The sequence below is a fragment of the Pteronotus mesoamericanus genome, unplaced genomic scaffold (genome assembly GCF_021234165.1).
Source record: "Pteronotus mesoamericanus isolate MK-2021 breed Mesoamerican mustached bat unplaced genomic scaffold, CSHL_Meso_final contig_27, whole genome shotgun sequence".
Classification (NCBI taxonomy): domain Eukaryota; kingdom Metazoa; phylum Chordata; class Mammalia; order Chiroptera; family Mormoopidae; genus Pteronotus; species Pteronotus mesoamericanus.
In genome coordinates, this window is record NW_026555115.1 from 9,808,061 (window position 1) to 9,830,883 (window position 22,823).

The 22,823-nt window shown below is 39.4% G+C and overlaps 1 protein-coding gene across 2 annotated transcripts; it reads left to right on the forward strand.

Moving 5' to 3' along the window:
* The first annotated feature begins 375 nt into the window (after positions 1–375).
* TSN (translin) lies at positions 376–11,137 on the forward strand. 2 transcript variants are annotated; one of them, XM_054575028.1, is made up of 6 exons: positions 376–668; positions 1,778–1,871; positions 3,068–3,164; positions 4,819–4,934; positions 5,645–5,724; positions 9,042–9,261. In XM_054575028.1, exons 1-6 carry the CDS (start codon positions 603–605, stop codon positions 9,132–9,134), a joined length of 546 nt encoding a protein of 181 aa, XP_054431003.1. In that variant the 5' UTR covers positions 376–602; the 3' UTR covers positions 9,135–9,261. The 2 variants fall into 2 exon arrangements, with proteins under 2 accessions (XP_054431003.1, XP_054431002.1); XM_054575027.1 differs by having other exon boundaries at positions 377–668; positions 9,061–11,137.
* The last annotated feature ends 11,686 nt before the right edge of the window (positions 11,138–22,823 follow it).

The following is a 22,823-nucleotide window of genomic DNA, read 5'->3' on the forward strand; positions in this document are numbered from 1 at the left end:
TGGGATTCCTGTTGGCATTGAATTGGCACCAAAGACTACTGGTTAACAAGACACGTGAAAACATGTAATTTAAACATAGGTAATATCAATACCTACAGAGAAGCCGTTAAAAGCACATGGATAAAATTTTTGCTCCCATTCCACATACTCTTATTTTCCCCTGCATTTTTTTCAAAAATAACGTATTGTTTCCTTTCTCATTTCCTAAGTTAACGTTAAGTGCTCGCACCACATCCAAACCACACCCCCATTTCCGTCAGTCCCACCTGCCCTGCGTGCCCGCTTCCCGAGCTGTTTCCGGCCAGGCCTGATGGAAGATCCTCCGAGGAAAGCCCCGCCCACGCGCCCCTGCCCTACGCTATCCTCTGAGCGCGCTCCTCCGCTTTGGGGGGCGTGGGCGGCACCCCAGGCATCGCGGCGGACAGCCCGATTTCCTGCGCGCCGAGGGCCTCGGAGGACCTCAGCGACGGAGGTAGTTCAGGCCCCAGCGGACGAAGCGTCAGTGGTGGCGGCCGTTTAGACCCGCTACAAACTGGTTGCCTGTGGAACACATTTAGCCGGCTGCTCTTGCCACGCTGTCTGAAAGTTGTGCAGCCGGCGCCATGTCTGTGAGCGAGATCTTCGTGGAGCTACAGGGTTTTCTGGCTGCCGAGCAGGACATCCGGGAGGTGAGCCCCTTCCCTAACAATCCCCTTTTCCTTTCCTTGGTTAGGTGGGCGACACCGCCCGGCCCTTCTTGAGTTAGTCTCGAGCGGTCGTGAAGCCTCCGACGGTGGCTTGGTCCCTCTCTTGTTCCAGCCTCCGGCGCGTTACTCCTTCCACTCCCGATTCCGGTCTCGTCTCCTCGGCGTCACCTACCTCTTTTGAGTGTCTGTTTTCCTCCTTTTCAACACTGTTTTACGTCAATGGTTCAGTTAGCTCTTGGGACTCAGACAACGTGCGTTTTATGTGTTGTCGGTGTCAAAAGCACGTTTGGCTTCTCTTAACAACTATGGCTGCTCATTCTACATAGGATGAAAGTCCAACTCTTTGTGACCTACAGGTGGGTGGGTGGGTGGGTGTGTTTCTGTCTCCAGTCTCATTTTATGCCATCTTCTGTTGTATATTGTGTTCACTTTGCCTCTCTTTCATTTCTCTAGTTCCCCAAATAGTTGCCTGCCTCAGAGTTTTTGGATGTACGCTGCTCTTCCTGAAATTTGCTTCTCTCCACTCTTTTTCTGGTTATTTCATATTCATCTCTTGGATTTCACAGCCCAAATGGCCTTTCTGCTTGTCTTGTTTTCTAGTAACGTATTAACATTTTAAGAAATTTGTGCGATTCTTATTTTTTAAACTTCCGTCTTTCTCATTGTCCTTAAAGCTGTCAGAAAAACTGTACTTGATTCTTCAGTATTTACACAATGCGTAGCACATAAATGTATTGAGTGAATATTTGTAAAACGAATGAATGAAAAAAATACCCATCCCTTGTCTTGCATTTCATTCTTCTCTTTACAAATTACATATAGATACTTTATCTCCTTTAATTTTTATAGCTTTCCTGTGGCATAGTTAGCGTGGGTGGGTATCTATTATCCTCTGAAGGTTACATGAGAAACCTAAAGCTTTTTAATGACTCCCTGAAGGTCTCATAGAGGAAGTAAGTGGAAAAGTCAGGATTCAAACCTGGGTATTTTCTGAACCAGCTCAGTACTTGTAAAGATTGTTAGTGTTTTGAATTGGTTTTAGGTTATGGTAATAATGTTTATCTAATACTTTGATTTTTAATTCTTTCTAGGAAATCCGAAAAGTAGTACAGAGTTTAGAACAAACAGCTCGGGAGATTTTAACTCTACTGCAAGGGGTCCATCAGGGTGCTGGGTTTCAGGACAGTAAGTGCTTTGTTTTGATTTTGAAGGTTTTAATCCAACTGATCAATCTCATTTAGAGTTTATTTCCATTCAAAAGACATTTCCACTTTGTGTCATTTTATTATGAAAAACATCTGTCATGTTTTAAGTTGAATAAAAATTGGAGAAGTAGGTGAGTTGATCATTTTCACAGGTTTACAGAATTCTGTGATTTGGTTGATTTTTCACTTTCACGTAACATGGAATGCTTTATATTGTGATGGAGTTATACTAATGATAATAGTAGTAGAGTAGTATCATAGGTCATTTGTGTATCTAGCAACTTTTATTTACCGTTTAAAAAAGCACCCAACCTGTCAGTCATTGAATATAGTTTAAAGATTTTATTTTTTAGAGAGAGGGGAAGGGAGGGAGAAAGAGGGAGAGAAACATGGTTCAGCTGCCTCTCACATGGGCCAACTGGGGGCCTGGCCTGCAACCCAGGCATATGCCCTGACTGGGAATCAAACCTGTGACCCTTCAGTTTGTAGGCCGGTGCTCAACCCACTGAGCCACACCAGCCAGGGCTGAATGTGGTTTAATATGAACTTGTAGATATGAAATGGACAGTGTAAAGTGTTCAGAGTGTGTTTACAGTTAGCCTGTTGAATGGAGATCAATTATGAACAATTCAGACATGGAACCTCCATTGTAAGATGTAGCCAGCATAACTGAAAGAGTTGAAATACCTTTCAGATAGAGAATTATGTAATAATGTAATTTACAGGTTTTGGAGGCAAGTCATTTTTCTTAATGATATGTAGTTGGTTAGCCTAATTGAGAGTAATTGATAAAACTTCTTTTTGATCAAGTAATGAGTGCTAGAAGCTGTTCAACATTAGGCCTCCTTTGAGAACTGCCTAGGAATGCATCTGGTGCACAGCCCTGTAAGGGTGAGATTATTTATAATAGCTTACCAGTGTGTTCCCTAACATTCCCCTTCAGTAGGCTTTTGTTTATTTTTCAGTATTGGTTAATCAGTATTGGTTAAACTAGAGGTGAAACTTAGAAAGCCAGGTTGAAGAGATGCATACCCTACATTTAGTCACAGGCTTTTTTAAAAAAGTTGATTTATTTCCAGGTAGACTGCATAGATTATTAAGCAAGAACTGTATTTGAAATTTGGTAAGTCTTGAATTTTTATGTTTGATTATCTTTTTTTTTGTGTGTGTGATCAGTTCCAAAGAGGTGTTTGAAAGCTCGAGAACATTTTGGTACTGTAAAAACACATCTGATGTCTTTGAAGACCAAGTTCCCTGCTGAACAGTATTACAGGTTTGTAAGAAAAGTGGCATTATTTTATAATGTTAAAAAAAAAGGGCAGAAAAATTATATGTACTGAATGACTGCTTAGAACTAGGTAAAAATCTCTTTACATAGAATATGAACAAAAAGAAAAACTGTTAATGGTGGTATTTTAAGGATGACAAAATTAGTGGTTTTCTTTTATTTTCAAAATTTTCTTAAAGAACATATAATTTTTGCAGTGAAAAAACAGAAAGTATTTGTTGTATGAAATCAGAGGAGAGAATATCTTTTTTAGTATATTTAAGTTACTTGTGAAATTGGGTGAACCATATCTGTGCTATTAAGTTTATAGGATTAGGTGACAGGATATATATGGAGTTGAGTTTTACCTCAAAGATTGATTTTCACTGCTAAATAATGTATTTAGTATTTTATGCCATATATTGTTGAATTTATGCCACCATTAATTTTAAGGTACACGTTATTTTATGTACCTCCATGGGAGAAATATTATTGCCAGTCATAATTGTGAAACATGTAGATTGTAAAATGCATCCTGATTTCACAGATATTAAATGGAAAAACTGCATCTGAATATTGATGAAATATGGTAAATATAAGAACCTAAAATTTCTACTTATGTTTGTTCCATTACTGAAAAAGATTCATTTAAGACACATGCATGGGCCATGTATAGGATATGTATGTGGGGATTGGATAACACAACCTCACAGCACTGTTTAAAGCAAGGATTGGCAAACTACTTGAGGCCTGCTTCCTATGGAAGCCAAGAGTTGCTTTTATATATTCAAGGGTTGTTAAAAAAAAACCAAACAGCCAAATACGAATATGTAACAGACTGAAAGAGAGCTGCAAAGCCTAAAATATTTACTATTTGGCCCTTCAAGGAGAAAGTTTGCCAACCCCTGCTAAGCTAGTAATGGAAGCGTAGAAAAGTAGGACAACAGAATTGCAGGGTCTTTAGACATCGTTATTTGGAGGTTGCACATAGACTGCCCTATGGCTGATTTGGCCCTCAGAAGATTTTGTTTGGCCCTCATTGTGTTGAAATATTTTTCTGAATTTGTTTCTACATTTGAAAATCAGGAGGCATAGCATAAATAGCCAGGAGTTATAAAATTTCTTATTTCTTTTTCAGGCTTCTAGCTCAGTTTAACTGTAGTATCCTGAGGTTTTAAGGCTATCTGTTTAGTGATTGCAGTAATAACTTTTTTTCTTATATGTGTGAATCAGGATTTTCTTGATATCCTACACTCAAAATGTGGGAATGAGTTAGGTGTTGAAGCTGATGTACAGTTGTTCTCATCAGTCTTCAGTTCCCAATATTTATTTTCCTCAGAGCAGTATCATTGTTTTTATTTATTAAACTTGTTGTCCATAATACTCAGTTGTAAATTTTTGTATTCGTAAAATTGGATAATGCTTATGTATTAAACTTTTAATAAGTAATTGTTATAAATTGGAACTTGCAATATTTATACTAAATTCATCTAATACATTTAAATATCATATTGCTCTTACATGTTTTATATATTGGCGTTTCATTTAAAATTTTATTTGAGAAAGGATTCCAATTCTAAAATGTTTGAATTTGACCGTACTAAACCTGTCTTTTTAAGGCCTCTAGTCCATCAACCTAAATATGCTTGTATTCACATAGATTTCATGAGCACTGGAGGTTTGTGTTGCAGCGCTTGGTCTTCTTGGCAGCATTTGTTGTATACTTGGAATCAGAAACACTAGTGACTCGAGAAGCGGTTACAGAAATTCTTGGCAGTAAGTGTCTTCATTAGCATTGATCTGCAGATTCAGGCATGGTAGGGTAATTTTTGGTGGGAGGGCCTTTGGCTTATATTTTCGATGATAACAAATGAGAACTACATGGAAAACCAGTTAATTGGAAACACAAAAACTAAAAATATGTAGTGGCTTGCTGTTTGTACTTAGGTATTTTGTTTGTAAATTTTACTTTTAAAAAATTTCAAGGCTATATAAAAGCTGGCAGAATAGTGCAGTGAACACCTTTTTACACCCCTTTAGACTCACTACTCGTTAACATTTTGTCAGTCTGCTTAGCGTCCTCCCTTGTGTGTCTGTGTGTGCATGTGTGTGCTCTTGAGAACCATTTGAAGTCAGTTGCAAGCTTCTTCAGCATCTTCTGAGAACAGCTCTTCTCGGACATAACTAGATACCATTCTTTATGGTATTACTTTTTGAGAGAAGAATGGAAGGGAAAATTAAATTTTGCTTAAGAGCTAGAAAAATTTGCAGTGAGGTCTAGTTGCCAAGGTTAATGTTTTATATCAACTGTAATTAAATGTAAAAGTTACTAGGGAAAAAAGTTTGTTTTAAATGATCCATCCCTTTTCCATTTACTTGGAGGAAATTGTGTGTGTGTTTGTGTGTGTGCGTGCACATTTAAAAAACTGCTAAGGCTTAATTTGCATTCACATCATGACCTTATCTTTACTTTGATATTTTTTCAGTTGAGCCAGATCGGGAGAAAGGATTTCATCTGGATGTGGAAGATTATCTCTCAGGAATTTTAATTCTTGCTAGTGAACTGGTAATAAGCTTAGTAATTTTCCTTTTATTTTTTTTTTGTGTTCTTTTTTATTGAGGTAACATTGGTTAGTAACAGAAGTTTCAGATGTACAACATTATATTTTGGTACCTATATATGCTATTGCATGCTTACTACCAACACCCCACTCCCTCCTCCAGTAAACACCAGTCTGTTGTTTGTATCTATGAGTTTGTTTTTGTTTTGTTTTGCTTATTTGTTTTTTTAGATTCTACATATAAGTGCGAACATATGGTATTCATCTTTTCCATCTTATTTCACTTGCTGTAATACCTCCAGAGTCCATCTATGTTGTCACAAGTGGCAAGATTTCATTCTCTTTTAGGGCTGAGTAGCATTCCATTGTATGTATACCAGTTCTTTGTTCATTCATCCTCTGATGGACACTAAAGTTTTTTTCATATCTTGGATGTTATAAATAATGCTTTGGTGAGTATAGGGTGTATATGTCTTTTCAAATAAATGTTTTTATGTTTTTTGGATAAATACCCAGAAGTAGATTAGGTGGACCATATGGTAGTTCTATTCTTAGTTTTCTGAGGACTCTCCATGCCTGGATTCTCATGGTGAGAAACACTTTTCAGTTACATTAAAATACCTTTCATGAAGATTTTTATGAGTCCACACTGTTTTCTTTAGATTTATTCAATTTAGTCTTTATCCCTGAAGTGTATACATTTGTATTTCATGGAGAATTTAAGTATTTTCATTTAAATTTATTTACATTGTCACCTACTCGAACTTATCCCTAATGAATTTTAATTACTGAGGTTTTATTGTAGCTTATTTTTCTCAGTGCATCTTGCTCTGTAGTTTGCTTGCTTCCATTTTGATTTTGGAATTGTTTTTTTTATTCACAACCTTTTAAACCAGTGAACCCTGTTCTGTTTTTTTGAAGTCCCAACGATGCTTATAAAATTTTGTACATTAAACCATTACATAAAGTTAAAAAATTATCTTTTTGATAATAGCCATTCTGACAGGTTTGAGGTGTTATCTCATTGGGGTTTTAATTTGCATTTCTCTGATGATTAGTGATATTGAGTATCTTTTCATGTATCTTTTGGCCATCTGTATGTCTTCTTTGGAAAAATGACTCCAGATCCTTTCCCCATTTTTAATTTGGTTTTTGTTTTGGTTGAGTTGTATGAGTTCTTTATATATTTTGGAATTTAATCCCTTATTGGAAATACCATTTGCAGATATCTTCTCCCATTGGTAGATTGCCTTTTTTGTTCTGTTGATGGTTTCCTTGCTGTGAAAAAGCTTTTAAGTTTGATGTAGTCCCATTTGTTTTTGTTTTTTATTTCTCTTGTCTTTGGAGTTAAATTCACAAAAATACCACTACGACTGCCTGTGTATTTTATGGAATCAAGTCGAACATTTAACTCTGTAATCCATTTTGAGTTAATTTTTATGTATGGTGTACAATAGTTTCCTTGTTTTGCATAGGGCTGTCCAGTTTTCCCAACACTCTTTATTGAAGAGACTTTCTCTGTTGTATATTCTTGGCTCCTTTGTTGTAGATTAGTTGTTCGTATATGTGCGTATTTATTTCTAGGTTCTCATTTATTTCTGTTGCAATTGTAGGTGGGATACTTTTCTTTCTCTTTCTAATGGTTCATTGTTAGTATAGAGAAATGCAACAGATTTCTGTATATTGATTTTGTATCCTGCAATTTTACTGTTTCTGTTTATTCTGATACTTTTTGGTAGAGTATTTAGGGTTTTCTATATGTAAAACCATGTCATCTGCGACTAGTGAGTTTTACTTCTTCATTTCCTATTTAGATGCCTTTTATTTCTTTTTCTTGACTAATTTCTCTGGCTAGGACTTACAATACTATGTTGAATAAAAGTGGTAAGAGTGGGCATCCTTTTCTTGTTCCTCATCTTAGAGGAAAAGCTTTCAGTTTTTCACTGTAGAGTATGAAGTTAGCTCTGGGCTTGTCATACATGGCTGTTGTTATTGAGGTACTTTTCCTTCTATACCGATTTATTGAGAGGGTTTTTGTTGTTTTTTTTTTTAACTCACAAATGGATGTTGTATCTTGTCAAATGCTTTTTCTGCATCTATTTAGATGATCCATGACTTTTAACCTTTGTTTTGTTAATGTTACCACAGTGATTGATTTGCAAATGTTGACCCATCCCTGTGTCCCTACAGGGAATTCCATTTGATTGTGGTGTTATGATCCTTTTAATGTATTGTATTTGGTTTGCTAGTATTTTGTTTGCATATATGTTTATCAGAGATAGTGAGCTGTAATCTTTTTTTTTTTGTTGTTATCCCTGCCTGGATTTGGTTTCAGAATAATGATGGCCATACAAAGTGAGTTAGAAAGCATTCATTCCTTGCTCTTCAGTTTTTTGGAAGAGTTAGAGATGGATAGGTATTAAAATTTCTTTCTATTTATTTTTTATAGATTTTATTTATTTATTTTTAGAGAGAGGAGAAGGGAGGGAGAGAAACATCTATTGGTTGCCTCTCCTACATACCCTGACCTGGGACTGAACCTGCAGCCAACCCAGCTGTGTGCCTGACTGGGAATTGAACCGGCAACCTTTTGCTCTGTGGGACAGTGTCCACCCAGCTGAACCACACCAGTCAAGGCTTAAATTTTCTTTGAATGTTGATAGATTTCACTAGTGAAGCTGTCTAGTCCTGGAGCCATTTGCTTTTTTGATCTTCTCATTTCACTGTCATTTTTTAAAATGGGTACAAAAATTCAGGGCATCTGATTCATTTATAAACCATCTGCTGGTCACCCGATAGCCATTGACTATACACTGTATGTATTAATGTTTTGCTGATCATCAGAGAAATGACAATTCTAACAGTGAGGTAGCTGTGCATAATTTACAAATGTGTGAATATTAAAAGGTGGTAATACCTCTTTGTTTCAAAATGGTGGCACAGCATGTTCTTGGTAATTGTTAATTTATATAATCATTTTTAAGAACAACTTACCTACATAACTTTATGAATTATTCTTGCTTTTGTCCCCTTAGACTCTTTTCTGAGAAATTGTTATAAAAATAATTCTAAAGATGAAAAAATAAGTTGTTATAAGGGTGTTCACCATGGGCTTACTAATAATATTTATGAAAAATAAATTGTAGACCATAGAAACTCTACCAAAAAGGGAATGATTCCTTAAGTTGCTTAGTAGTAATGTTAAGCATTTGTCAAAAATGTAATTATCGAAGATAATATAGAAAAGTTTTGTGGCCTGAGAGTCTTGTAATTGTGATTTGGAGGACATGCTGAGGCGGAGCCACGTTGTAATGCATCCCAGTTTCTCTTTCCTTGTATAGTCAAGGCTGTCTGTCAACAGTGTGACTGCTGGAGACTACTCCCGGCCCCTTCACATCTCCACCTTCATCAATGAGCTGGATTCCGGTTTCCGCCTTCTCAACCTGAAAAACGACTCCCTGAGGAAGCGCTATGATGGCTTGAAGTACGATGTGAAGAAAGTAGAGGAGGTGGTCTATGATCTCTCCATCCGAGGCTTCAATAAGGAGACAGCAGCAGCTTGTGTAGAGAAGTAGGAGACTCTACCCATGCCTGGCCCTGCTGATCTCAGTGGTTGCCAGTGAGGGTGAGCACAGGAGCACAGTACTGCTCACCGTAGTTATGATGCCCCATTGCTAAGCACCGCGCTTTATTTTCGTAGCCAGTTGTGTGGTGTGTATCAGAATTGAAACAGTTCTTTGGGGATAAAAGAATAGCCTTTACAAGGACAGGTTTTTCTTTGTTGTTTCAGTAAATATGCTCTGTAATTCAGTTCTGTCAAAAAGTGCAAATGTCAGTCTCTTGGTAAAGTTTGTTTCTTGTTTACCCTGCTACCGATTGAGAAGTTTATTGACTTGTGATTCTTCAGAAGTGGTCCTTTGATATTTTCTATATCCAAATTAACCATCCATATCCAGGTATAGCCTGGATATGGTATGAAAACGGATAATTAAAAAGGATGGTTGCCAAGCAAAGGAAACTTATTTTATATTTTCCTTCCTTATTTTAAGCCTGGTGAGTAAATCAGATGTTCAGATTTTTTTGCAAGGGAGTTATGGCTCCAGGGTTCTCTCTCACTGCCCTTAAGATACAGAATTAAACTGCAAAGTCAAATGCAACATAGTATTTCGTGAAGTTTTTGTACCAAAGGATTGAGTAACATCATATCACTTGTCTCTACTTACTGGGAGGGAAGGATAGGGCTTAAAGTTTTAAACACCTCGGTGTCCTGATGTTGCCTTAACAGTTTGCTATTGCAAACAGTTAAACATCATTTTCACACACATCTTTAGCACTTCACATGATATGTTTCTAAGATAGGAAACCTTTTTCCTTAGCAGCCAGCTGGACTGTTTGGTGTGGGAGTATAAAGCCACCTAGTCAAGTTAATTAGCCTGACTGGCATGTTCTGAGAGAAAAGTGCTGTGCTTTGTCTGGAAGAAAGAGAAAACCTTGGATAAAAGGAAAAAACAACAACAAAGAAAACAGCTGATTGGTACTGTCTTTTAGAGTAAGCAATTTCGGGTTGTTGAAGTCTCTCCAACAGTCAGGTTTAGATTCACAGTTTTGGGCAAGTCACATAAATCCTGTTGGCACACTCCTTCCCCTCCCCATTTTTAGGTAGTACTAAGAAAATTTGCCATGTTATTCTTACTATTGGATTAAAGTTCTTAAAATGGTGACATCCAGTTTTTTTGGAGCTCACTGAAAGGAAGGTGCTAGTGTTTGCAGAATAATCTAAAGATTTTAGATGTATCACCCTTTCATGCCTGATTCCAGTTTGAGTTTCCTGTTTGTACAGTGGGATATTTGGCATGGAAATCAAAGTTTTTATCAGGTTGAATTAAGTACTGACCAAATTTTCGATTATAAGGAAAGAAGTAGAAATAAGGCATATATTGCTTTGCATTGTTGGATTTTAGAAAACTTCCTGACAGCTCTTTCTGCAGAAGAGTTTGTAGAAAGAGAAAAGGTGTTAGGATCTATGAAGTACTTACGATGGTCATCTACGTTGTGCAATAATAGCACTGTCTGTATTGAGTATAGTAGACTTAATTACATGATCAGACATAGGCAGTAAATTTGATAATAGTTTTCTTTGCTGCTAAGTAAATTGTTTCTCCTTGAGAATATTAAAATTTTTGGTAGAAATTGTGGATTTTAGTTTTAACAAAAGCATTTTAAATGTAGGAGCATATTCTGGTCCTATAACTCCCTTTGAGAATTTAGAAGTGTCATGTTTATAATTATTCATTTGTGTTTGTTGCTGGCTTATTGTAAAGCAATAAAAACTTTTGGAGGGGGGGTCTTTCGTAATTTAGTGTGCTGCTGTGAGAACTCATCTATATGGAAAATAAATTCTTTTTTAAAATTAAAAAATTTTTCAATTACAGTTGAGAATAAATTCTGAATGTTGTTTGAGGTGGAAAGAAGACCAGGGGTGATAAGCACATACTGCTGTGTAATAGTTAAAATAAAAGGACAGCAGACACATAACTACCATAAAGTGCAGGTACCATTTGTGTGATCTACCTTGATTGTGAAATTACAAGTATTTTAACCAAAGTTGTTGAGAAGCATTGGCTCTGGTTTTACTCTACCAGAATTGTTTTATTCAGTTTTAGAAAATGAGGCAGGTTAGAGAAAATAGAGATGAATTAGTGGATGCTTTCTTCATAGACTTAGAAGAAGAGAACTTCTTAAAACATAAGATCTACCCTGTCTTAAACTTGAACAATAATACGAGTAATGCCTAAGAGACTTTAAGAAAGAAAGAAAGCTTTTCAGTTCTGAGACGTTTACTTAAGTAGCTAAAAAGATGAAGATGCAGGTTGCTACTGACGTAATCTAATAATTGTGCATTCACAAATCCTAGCTCTCGTTTCTTGGTCTGGACTTGACTATTTCCTCTTCTGGCAGAGCATCACTGTCATAGCTGACACCAAAATAAGATGTTTTTTGAACCTGAAATAATTTTCCTTAGTATTCACTGTAATAAGCATAAACAAAAATAAACTATCTCCCCTCCCCTCAAACAATAATAATGAACATTTAAGGGAGGTGACATTGATTGGACTGGTTGGCTGAATGAGGGAGAGGTGAGAGAGGGAGGAGTCTAGTGTAACACTCAGGTTTCTCTGATGTGGGTGACTGAGTGGATTTAGGTGCTGTTAACTGAGGTAGGGGTTGTAGGAGGAAATGCATGTATGGAAGGGGCTTGGCAGATGATGCATTTGCTTTTGGATATGTTGGGTTTATGATGCTTACGGTCAGCTAGGCCCAGCAGGACTTTGGGTGTGAGGGAAACACTGAACCATCCTGGAGATAGCTTTGGATGGCTTTCATATATATGTAGTAGATAAATCAAGAGAGTGGGAAAGGTCTCTCTGGAGTGTATGTAGAATGGAAACAGTAATGAGCAGAGGACAAAACTGTGGTTAACAGCAGGGTTTAGTGAATTAGAGGAATTAGAGTCGATGAAATGGTTAGAGAGGTTTCCAGAACACGGGGAAAGTGTGGCATGTCACAGAGGCCTGAGAGTGAAGTCTTCAGAAGGTTTTTTTTGGGTGGTGAGAGATTTAAGATAGATAATTTCACAGCCTGAGAACCTTGCGACTTTGTCAGGCAAGTCTAGGTTATGCTGTGGAAACAACCCACAAAGCTCATAGGCATAGAACAAAGTTTATTTCTCACACTCCCTGTCCATTGCAGGTTGCTGGGACATCTGCTCCACATTATTCTTACCGAGCTCACAGAGCAGCTGCTGACTGGACTGTGGCCAGTTGCTGTGGGAGAGGGAAAGAACTGTGGAGGGTTTTTCACAACTGCTGTGGTTTGGAAGTGACATGTTACTTCCTCTCACTGTTAGAGCTGGATGTGTGGCCCTGCTAACACCAAGGGAGCTAGGAAGTGAAATCCCACCTTGGAGAGAAAGTAGGAGAGGCAGACAAACTATATATTGAAAGCTGTAGGCAGTGTTCAGTTTCTTTTGTTAAATGATTAGTAGTAGTTCTGGTGATAATATAAACCTCAATGGGCGGGGGAGAGAGAAAAGTCACAGGGTCACTCTTTTTTAAAAATTTATAATTTTAAAGTTTATTTTTTAATCACAGTTGACACAGGGCTCCTCTTGCCTGGTGGATGACAGGAAGAAGGATCAATCTGTAGTTGTCCTCTCTGTTGAAGGTAGTTTCCTGTTTGAAAGATATTTCTCTGGTGCATTACATTTGTGGTAGGGTTTGTATATGCATGTTTTAGGCTAACATTCAGTGAGCTCTTAACATGTTTCGAGCACTGAGCCAAGCATTTTATTCAGACCACCTCATTTCATCCTCATAACAACTCTATACGGTAGTTACCATTCCCCCGCCCGCGCCCCCTCCCCCCACTTGAGACCTGGGGAATAGGCTTAGGCTAGTAACTTGCTCTGAGTTCATAGCTATGAAGTGGAGGAACTGTGATTCAAACTTCACATACTCCGTTTCTTCCTTGATGTTCTTGATGGCGTCACTCCATAGCCTGACAACGCAAAAATCAAATCGATACATAGTTATGAACACTGTGTGTGTATAGCTTTGGGTTAGGTGCAGTTCATAATAGAATTAGTGTAAAAATGGGAGACTTGGTCTATACCCTCAAGATGTTTAGTGTCTAATTGCAGTAGAGGGGATGGTGAGAAAAGATAAAAACAGGTAAAAAGATAAAATATTCAACTAATACTGGAGTGACCACTGTAATTAAAAAATGTTTGAACAGCTTTATTGAAGTGTGTTTTGCATATAAAAGTGACTCATCACATATACAATTCAGTGATTTAATTTATCAAGTGGTACAACAATCCCAATAAATTAGTTTCAGAATGTTTTTATCTTCCCCAAAGATCCCTGTTCCCACTCCCCAGGCAACCACTACTCAAATGTTCATTTCCATAAATTTGCCTTTTCTGGATATTTAACATAAATGGAATCATATAGTATATGGTCTGTTGTATCTTTTCACATAGTGTAAAGTTTTAAGGTTTATCCATATTGTTCCTTTTGACTCCTGAGTAGTATTCCATTGTATGGATACTCCACATTTTATCCATTTGTCAGATGATGAAGATTTATGTTTCCATGTTTTGTTATGAATCATGCTGCTGTGAACATTTTTGTGCAAGTCTTTGTGTAAATGGAAATTTCTATTTCTTTTGGATATGTACCTAGGAGTCTATGGTAAAAATGGTAATTTTATGTTTAGCTTTTTAAGAAACTGCCCGTCTGTTTTTTCTTTATCAATCTTTGAGGGTTCCCTGCTATAACTTAAAATTCAAGATGCTAATAGATACTATTATTAGGATAATAATAGTACTTAATTGCTAAGTAACATGAACAGTTGCTATAGGAATTTAGGAGATATCATTTGAACTGGTTCATGAATGAGGCAGGATTTGGGTAAGCATGGTACTAGGAGATAAACCAGGAACTAGGTGATTTTGGATGGGCAGAATAATTGAAACTGAAGTAGCAATGTGTCAGATATTTAATGGGAATGAGGATTTCACCCCTTTGAATGGAGGGGACAATTATAGCAAGGTTGGGTTTTTGGATTTACAAAAGCCCGAAGTGAGAGGGAGTTTGGACTTTGAGTAGTAGGAATGGAAGACTATAGGATATTTTCTTTTTTTAAGAGTTGGGGCAGGAGAATCCTGGCTCTGTTATGTTACCAAGGGGAGAGAACAAAAGCAGGGAGACCCGTGAGGAAGCTCCTGCTGTCTTTGATGTTATAGGGGTCAGCCTGGGTAGCTGGTGATGGGCATGACTGGGTAAGGTACAGATGAAACACACTGCAAAGAGAAAATTGAGTAAATGTGCTGACTGGAATTGGGGGTAGAAAAATGCTGCAGACTGAATGTTTATGTCAATCCCAAATTCATATACTGCAGCCTAATTCCCAACTGGATGGTATTAGGAGGTCGGGGGGTCTATAGGAGGTAATTAGGTTATGAATGGCATTAATGCCCTCATAAAAGGGACCAAGAGAGCTCTCCAACCTCTTGGCCAAGTGAGGACACAGCCAGAAGAGGGGTGTCTGAGCCAGGAAGTGGGCCCTCACCAGACACTGAATCTGCCAGTGCCTTGATCTTACTAGACTTTTTGGCTCCAGGACTGAGAAACAAATTTCAGTTTAAGTCTCCCAGTCTATGGCATTTATGTTACAGTATTCTGAACAGAGTAAGACAAGAGAAGAAGAGTTTAAAGTAGTTAGAGGTGTCTGAGCTTCTGAAAGATGTGAGAAGTTGGAGCTTTTATGGGGGGCATATGAGAAGTTCAGTTTTGCCAGTGTTGAGTTTAATAGATACTGCAAAAGTGGCTGTCTTTTTTGGACTAGAATTTAGGACCCTAAGATGAGAGGAGAGAATTGAGTAGATATTTGAATCTGTGACTGCAGAGGACCTCTTAGAAGGAGGGAGATGTATGGGAGGGGAGTGGACAGGTCTGTAATAGTAGTCAACCTAGGGAGCCTGTGGAGGGGATCGAAGACATTGAGGAGAAGATGGGAGAGGAACAGAGGCCTTTGCCATTCTCTGTAGTGGTGTCCAACCTGTGGGCCATGTGCTGCTTTTGGGATTTCGTATCACAGTGTATTTAATGTGAGGCCCAAGACAATGCATGGCTCTTCTTCCAGTGTGGTCCAGAGACACCAAAAGGTCTAGTTCATGTCTGTTCACGCAGGCGCTGGAACTGAAAGAAATGTGATATATGTACACTGCTTCCTCCTATTGTCATAAATCCTTACCTTACTATAAAGACCTTAGGGTTTTTGGGTGAAGGAAAATAAACCTATGGAAATACGTAAAATCCTCAGACAAGAAAGTTGGGCTAGTAGTTACCTCCTTTTATTTTTAGTTTACCCTGTTGCTTATGTTAGTTACTTAGGATTATCTGGTGTCATTTGATATTAACATTTACCCAAAGCTGTCTGCTCTGTCTGGAGTTCTGTGTGCGTGCACTTCAGCTGTGTGTTCAGTGACAGAATCTGGCCTCACTAACTGGATATACCAGCTAGAGTTGCCTGTGAGACCTTTCAGAAGTTGGAAAAGACTCCCCTTTGGCTTCCTCTGTCATGTCCCTGTTGTCAAACTTGCCATTGATGAACTTTTTTCTCACCTGGACAATTGACGGGAAGCCAGAGTATTTTTTAGAGTTGGGAAATAAAAAGGGCTAGGTGTTTGTTTTTGCTTTCTGGGGGAAGACTGCAAGATGGTTTTTAGTCATTAAGGGGTTATTTTGAGTGCAGAGTCAGTGAATTGAACTCTTCCATTCCATTTTAATAAGAAACTAGTAAGATCCAGAATTCATGTAACTGAGACAAAGATCCATAATCTGTTTTAAAGACTAAAATCAGTAAACTTCAGGGCTTCATTTCTTTGCACCCAGATGCTAACTTACATTTATTTATTTAAAATTTTAATTGATTTCAGAGGAAGGAAGGGGGTGGGGAGAGATTGAGAGAGAGTGATTCGTTCCACTTATTTCTGCATTCATTGGTTGATACTTGTATCACCCTCACCCTGAGCAGGGGTGGAACCTACAACTCTGGCATATCAGAATGGAGCTGTAGCCAATTGGTCTATCCACTGAAGCCCCTGAAGTTAACTTTCAAATTCCAAGAGAAAGAACAAAAGGTCAGGTATGAACCCAGGTTCTTTTCTTCCACTTTGCCTAGCCATCAGTCTTCCCGCGACCAATCCTGGAGGTGGTAATTAACAGGGAAACAACCGGAGTCCTGCCCAGGAGGGTTGTGGCTTAGTGCGCGCTCTCATGCCTTGCCTACAGTTTCACCCCTCAAAGGACAAGGATGTGACTTCATCTTGCTTAATAAAACTTACCAAATGGGCGCCTGGGTTCTTAGGCTGTGGCCTGTCTTGTGTCACAAAACAGCTCTAACTTTTCCTTAAACTGAAAACAGTCTGGAAATATGAATACCCCTGTACTTCCAGAAGATACTCATTGAGTTAAAACAGAAAAAGAAGTAGGGTTGGCACAAGCATTTTTTTGAGCTGACTTCAGAACTTTGACTTTAATCTTCATGTATTTTATATACATTGGGAAAAGGGAATAGATGATACTGCCTGGTGTTCACTCAAAGGTTATATGATAGGGGTTATGTAGACACTTCAAGGAATATTTAAGTATGTGTACCATTGCTTTAAGATACATTTTATATATTTTTCTTTTTTGATGTGTTTCTTTTATTATAAAAGAAATATATAAGCAGGGTAGAAAGTTGGAAAGTTATACAAAAAATCTTAAAGATGCATAAAGATTTTCTGCATTGTGGTTTTTTCTAAACATACTTTTAAAAAAATATATTTTATTGATGATGCTATTACAGTTGTCCCAATTTTTCCTCCTTTGTCCCCCTTCACCTGGTACCCCCATTCCCTCCAGCAATCTCGCCCACTTAGTATTCTTAACATTCCCCTGTCTATTTTGTACCTACCAACTAAGCTTCTTAATCCCTGCACCTTTTCTCCATTCTCTCCCTTCCCACTCCCAGATGATAACTCTCCAAATGATCTCCATATCTATGATTCTGTTTCTGTTCTGATTGTTTGCTAAGTTTGTTTTTTTATTCAGTTGTTGATAGCTGTGAACTTGTTGCCATTTTAATGTTGATAGTTTGATGTTTTTTTAAGTGAGTCTCTTCAACATTTCATGTAATAATGGCTTGGTGATGATGAACTCCTTTAGCTTTACCTTATCTGGGAAGCATTTTATCTGCCCTTCCATTCTAAATGATACCTTTGCTGGATAGAGTAATCTAGATTGTAGTTCCTTGCTTTTCATCACTTTGAATACTTCTTGCCAACAAAGTGTGTTTTGAGAAATCAGCTGATAGTCTTATGTGAACTCCTTTGTAGGAAACTCACTGCTTTTCTCTTGCTGCTTTTAAGATTCTCTCTTTCTCTTTAACCTCTGGCATTTTAATTATGGTGTGTTTTGGTGTGGTCCTCTTTGGATCCAACTTGTTTGGGACTCTCTGTGCTTCCTGGACATGTATATTTATTTCCTTCACTAAATTAGGGAAGTTTTCTTTCATAATTTTTTGAAATAAGCTTTCTATTTCTTGCTCTTCCTTTTCTCCTTCTGTTATCCCTATGATTCAAATGTTGGTGTGTTTGGAGATGTCCCAGATGCTTCTTATACTATACTCATTTTTTCTTTTTTAATTCTTGTTTCTTCTTGCTGTTCTGGATGAATGCTTATTTCTTCCTTATGTTCCTAATTGTTGATTTGAATCCCAGCTTTCTCCCCTTTACTGATGGTTCCCTGTAGATTTTTCTTTATTTCACTTAGTGTAACCTTCATTTGTTCCTTACGTTGTTGTTTAATAAGTTCTCTGAGCATCCTTATCTCCAGTCTTTTGAACTCTATATCTGATAGGTTGGTTATTTCCGTTTTGTTTAGTTCTTTTTCTGTTTTTTTTCCTGTTCTTTCATTTGGGCTGTATTTCTTTGTCTCCTCAATTTGGCAGCCTCTCTGTGTTTGTTTCTGTGTATTAGGTAGAGCTTCTTTGACTCCCTTAGTAGGGTGGCCTATTATAAAAAAGGCACCTGTAAATTGTGTGGGGCGGAGCCTTAGGTAATTGCCAGGGTGGGGCAACTTGCTTCACTGCTTTGTGGCTCTGTGTAGGGGCGGGGACTCAGAGAGGGGACAGTGCTGCTGCCTGGCTTCTGGAGGTTTGCCTGGCACTTGCCCCATTTCCAGTCAGTTCACCCAACTCCCTGTATGTGACTGGCACCCTTCCAGCTTTTGCCCTGGTACTAAATCCTGGAGTGGATGGGTTTGTGTATGTTCTAAGACTGTGCAGGCACCTTAAGTGGGGTCTCCTGAAAATCTGGTGGAAGAAATTGCCATTGGTTTTTACAGCCAGAAGTTATGGGGACCAGTCTTTCTGGTGCTGGAACCTTGGGCTGTTGTGTGGTCTGGCCTGCGGCTGGTATCACTTGCTCCCAAGGTATCCATCCGGATTTTTATCCACCACATGTGAATGTGGGACTGCCTGTTTAGCCTCTGCTACCGCTGCCACTGCCTCTCTGAACCACACTGCATCGCCTCGCCTCTCCATGTGTCTCTGTGTCTCTGCCCCTCCTATCTGTCTGGATGAGTGTGGTTCTTTAAATCCTTGGTTGTTGGACTTGCACACAATTCAGTTTTCTCACAGTTCTGGGTATTACTTGTTTTGAGGTTTGGTTGTAATTCCCTCTATGTTTTCATGAAGAGGCAAAGTGTGTCTACCTACACCTCCATCTTGACTAGATTAAGTGTATTAACTTTTAAAAAACTTTAAGATAATTACGAATTTTATTAAAGTTTGACCAGAAGTAATATTATTTGGCTAACTACTGTGTGAAAGTCCATTCTGTTTCCTGAGCTGCTTCCAGAAAGGTACAGATGAACATGGCATTGTCCAGTTCTCAGCATGCATGGTGGAGATACTCAGGATCTGCAGTCAAGTTTCTCAGTCTTATAGCAGCACATTTTACATTGTACCTTTTGTACAAAGCTGGCATTGGAATAAACATGCTATCATTGGATATTCTTATGAAATTAGAAAAAATTTTTGTATCACTTTTTGCTTTGTCAATGTATTTTTACATTAATTGCACCATCTGACTCAGAGTTGTCCTGTGATGCATTTTGCGGGAAAGCTTAGAAGGCTGAGGACCACGCAAATAAAGGAGGAGCTTTTCCCAGGTGTTTCCCTCCTTTTTCCCTTAGCCTGTCTTCTCTCTGCCATCACCCACTGGCAAACTGATTGGTTTGTTCTTTAGTCTTTAATTCTGGTCAAAATGATCTTGTGCCGCTGTGGAAAAGAGCAGCAGTTCTTTGAAAAGTTAAACGTAGAGTTACTATATCACCCAGCAATCCCACTCCTGGATACATACTTGAGAGTTGGAAACATACTTGTATGTCTATATGAAGACTTGTATAGGACTGTTCATAGCATTATTCATAATAGAGTGGAAACAATCTAAGTGTCAACTAATAAATGGATAACAAAATGTGTTTCATCTTATCCCATGGAATGTTTTTTTGGCAGTAAAAAGTAATGAAGTACAGTAAGTCCTCAACATTGTTGGCAGGACCTGTGACTCATAATATATAACAGCCAGTTTATACATCATCTCATAAATGTTAGAGCAAAATGATGTCATTTGAAGACCTGCTGTACAGACACATGCAACAGCATGGATGAACCTTGAAAACAGTAAGTGAAAGAAACCAGTCACAAGAGACCACATACTATGATTCCACTTAAAAGAAATGTTCAGAGTAGGGAAATGTATAGTGACAGAAAATAGGTAAGTGGTAGCAGTGGGATGGGGGGAGAGGAGGATGGCAGTGATTGCTAATGGGTTTGGAGTTTATCTTCTGGGTGATGAAAATGTTCTAGAATTAGAGGGTGGTGATGGTTATATAACCTTTTCAGTACACTAAAAAACGGTGAACTGTACACTTTAAAAGGATGAATTTTATAGTATGCAAACTGTATCTTAATTAAAAAAAACACTGACCTTCCCTTTTACCTTCCCAAATTGCTGGCCATGATTTTTGCTTTTGTCAGTGGCAGTAGGGCAGAAGCACTAAATGCCAGGTGCTGTGCTGGTGGTCTTGCAATGTTTGATTTAATCTGCCCAACAGTAATTGTGTCGGCCATCATCTCCACTGACAGAGGAAGAAACTGAAGATCAGGGCAGAGGGGTACCTGCTGTCCTCCAGCCAGCCTGTGGTTTGAACCCAGCTCAGCCTGCCTGACCCCAAGTGTTACCGTGCCTGCCACTGCGTCTCCACCACGGAGGCCCAACATCGGGGAGTAGCTTTGACTCTTCTGTCTCACTTTCCGCTTATTCCTAAGTACTCTACCTCCTATGCCTTTTATGCCTTTCTGTCTCCCATCTGCACAATGGGAATTACTCTAGCAGGTACTCCTAGGAATGTCCCCAGGCATATATAAATAAAGCCTATAAAATTGGGGGAGTGTTGTCACATGTTGGTAGTGCCTCCAACCACCTCTTGCTACGTCCTATGTATCTCCTCTTTTAATCCTACCATAGATCCTACATCATTTGTGTGTGTGTATGTTTTCAGGGGCATGATCCGGATGCCCAGAAAAGAATGGACCTCATTTAGGGAAAAATAGGCAAGAGCTTCCCCAAACCAGGAATTCTGATTACTAAATGCCCAACACATGAAAGTACATGGAGCCTTGTTCTGGCAGGTCAAGACACACGCTTAAATCTGAAGTCTGCATGTCATGTGCCCTTTCCTGTCTCTGCTTCTCTGTGAGCCTTAGTTTCCCAAGTATTGAATGAGAAGTGAGATTCAGAACTGCTTAAATGTGAGGTGAGCATAAAGCTGTTTCTAGCTGCTTTCTCGCTGGGTGTGGGTAGGTGTGTGTGCCCTTTCTGTGTCTGTACACATTTATAGCAGCATGGCCTTTCCCAGAGCCTCTGACAAAACAAGTTGCACTCAGCCAGGACCCTATTTTGAGAAAACAGCAAGGTTCATACCTCAGTCTACATCTAACCATTTTGTGGTTCTTGAAAGGGATATGCCTCTTGGGACCTTCTCTTTGTCTTCTCGGCTCCCTGTGATCCCCCTCTCCTGCTAAGGACATCTAGTGTAATCCTTTTCTCTTGAGTGCAGACTGAATTTAGTGACTGAAGATGGAAGAATGATCCGATGTCATTTCCATTTAAAATGTCAGTACTGAATCTGTGGTTGCTCAGACCCATCGACCTGGGGATCAAGCCTTTATGTTATTAGCTGCTAATTGCTGAGACGCATGTGCCCTCCGTCTGAGGCAGAGCAGGACACGGAGAGTCAGACCTTCCACCCACACGGAATCCCACCAGTACCTCTGAGTGAGTTCAGATCCTGCTGCAGTTGGGACCGCAGCCCCAGGGAACTGAGAGACATGGAAGAAGCAACCACTGAGCCGTGCTGGATTCCTCACCCACAGAAACTCTTGAGTTTGTGTGTGTTGGTTAAGCCACTAAGTGTGGGGCAATGCTGTCACACAGCAATCGGTCACGGATACAGCCATGCCCGCACCAGACCCTGGCCCTGCCGTCCTCCCTCTTCCTCCTAAACCCTCCCAAGCTGCCTGCAACCACAGTGGCCCTCTTTCTGATCTCTTCTCTGTACACACACATTCCTCCCCACCCCCATCCCCAGTCTCTGCTCAGTTGTGCCTTTCTTCAGGCTAAATATCCCCAGACCGGTGCAGGGTTGGTGGCTCCTTGCCACGCCGCTGTAAATAGAGATGACACCTCAGTGCAGCCTTTTCACACCCCTCACCTGTTGGTTCACACCCCTGGTGGCGCCCTGCTCTATTCCGAAGTGGCACCTGCTCCTTTGTTTCATTTGTGCTTGTTGAGTCGATCTTTCTATCTTTGCCTCCAGACTGAGTGCCTGGAGGGCATGGATCCTGCTGATTTTTTTTTTATCACAGGCCCATTTCCTGTGCTCAAGGCACAAGAGCTGAAGCAAGAGATAAGAGGACCTATTCCACGAGTGACCAGCTCAGAGATTAAGGAGGGATGCTAATGATAGGAGGTCTACGTCGGGTCAAGGCAGAAAAATGGGAAGCATGGGGCCCAGAGACTCTCCTGCTCCATTTGCTGCAGCTGAACCCAGTGGACACTGGCGCCCCTGGTGGTCAGCGCTAGCAGGGAAACAATAGTGCCTGGCATACCTCTCTCAGAATCTCCAAGGATGGGCTCTCCTGTGCTTCAGGGAGACAAGCAGGAGATTGAGAATCTGAGGGGCTTGAAGAGGTACCTCAGAAGCTTCCCTTGTGTACTTCCTGTTTGCATTGCTATGGGGTATCTAGTTCACTCATGAGGTCTTCCCATAAGGGTTGGGACAGTGATTCAGTCCTTAATTTCAAAGGAGGTGCTGGGACTTAGGTCAGGTGGTCTTTGCCTGAGTCCAGGGATGAATGGTTCAGTACACTGCCACTGGGTGCTATATGCTCAGCCTCGGACTTCAAGGTGCCAAGCCTCTATGCTCAG

Coding starts and splice junctions, on each gene's coding strand:
- TSN (XM_054575027.1), top strand. CDS start 603: ATGTCTGTGAGCGAGATCTTCGTGGAGCTACAGGGTTTTCTGGCTGCC. Junction 669..1,777: donor CCGAGCAGGACATCCGGGAG/GTGAGCCCCTTC, acceptor AATTCTTTCTAG/GAAATCCGAAAAGTAGTACA. Junction 4,935..5,644: donor GGTTACAGAAATTCTTGGCA/GTAAGTGTCTTC, acceptor ATATTTTTTCAG/TTGAGCCAGATCGGGAGAAA.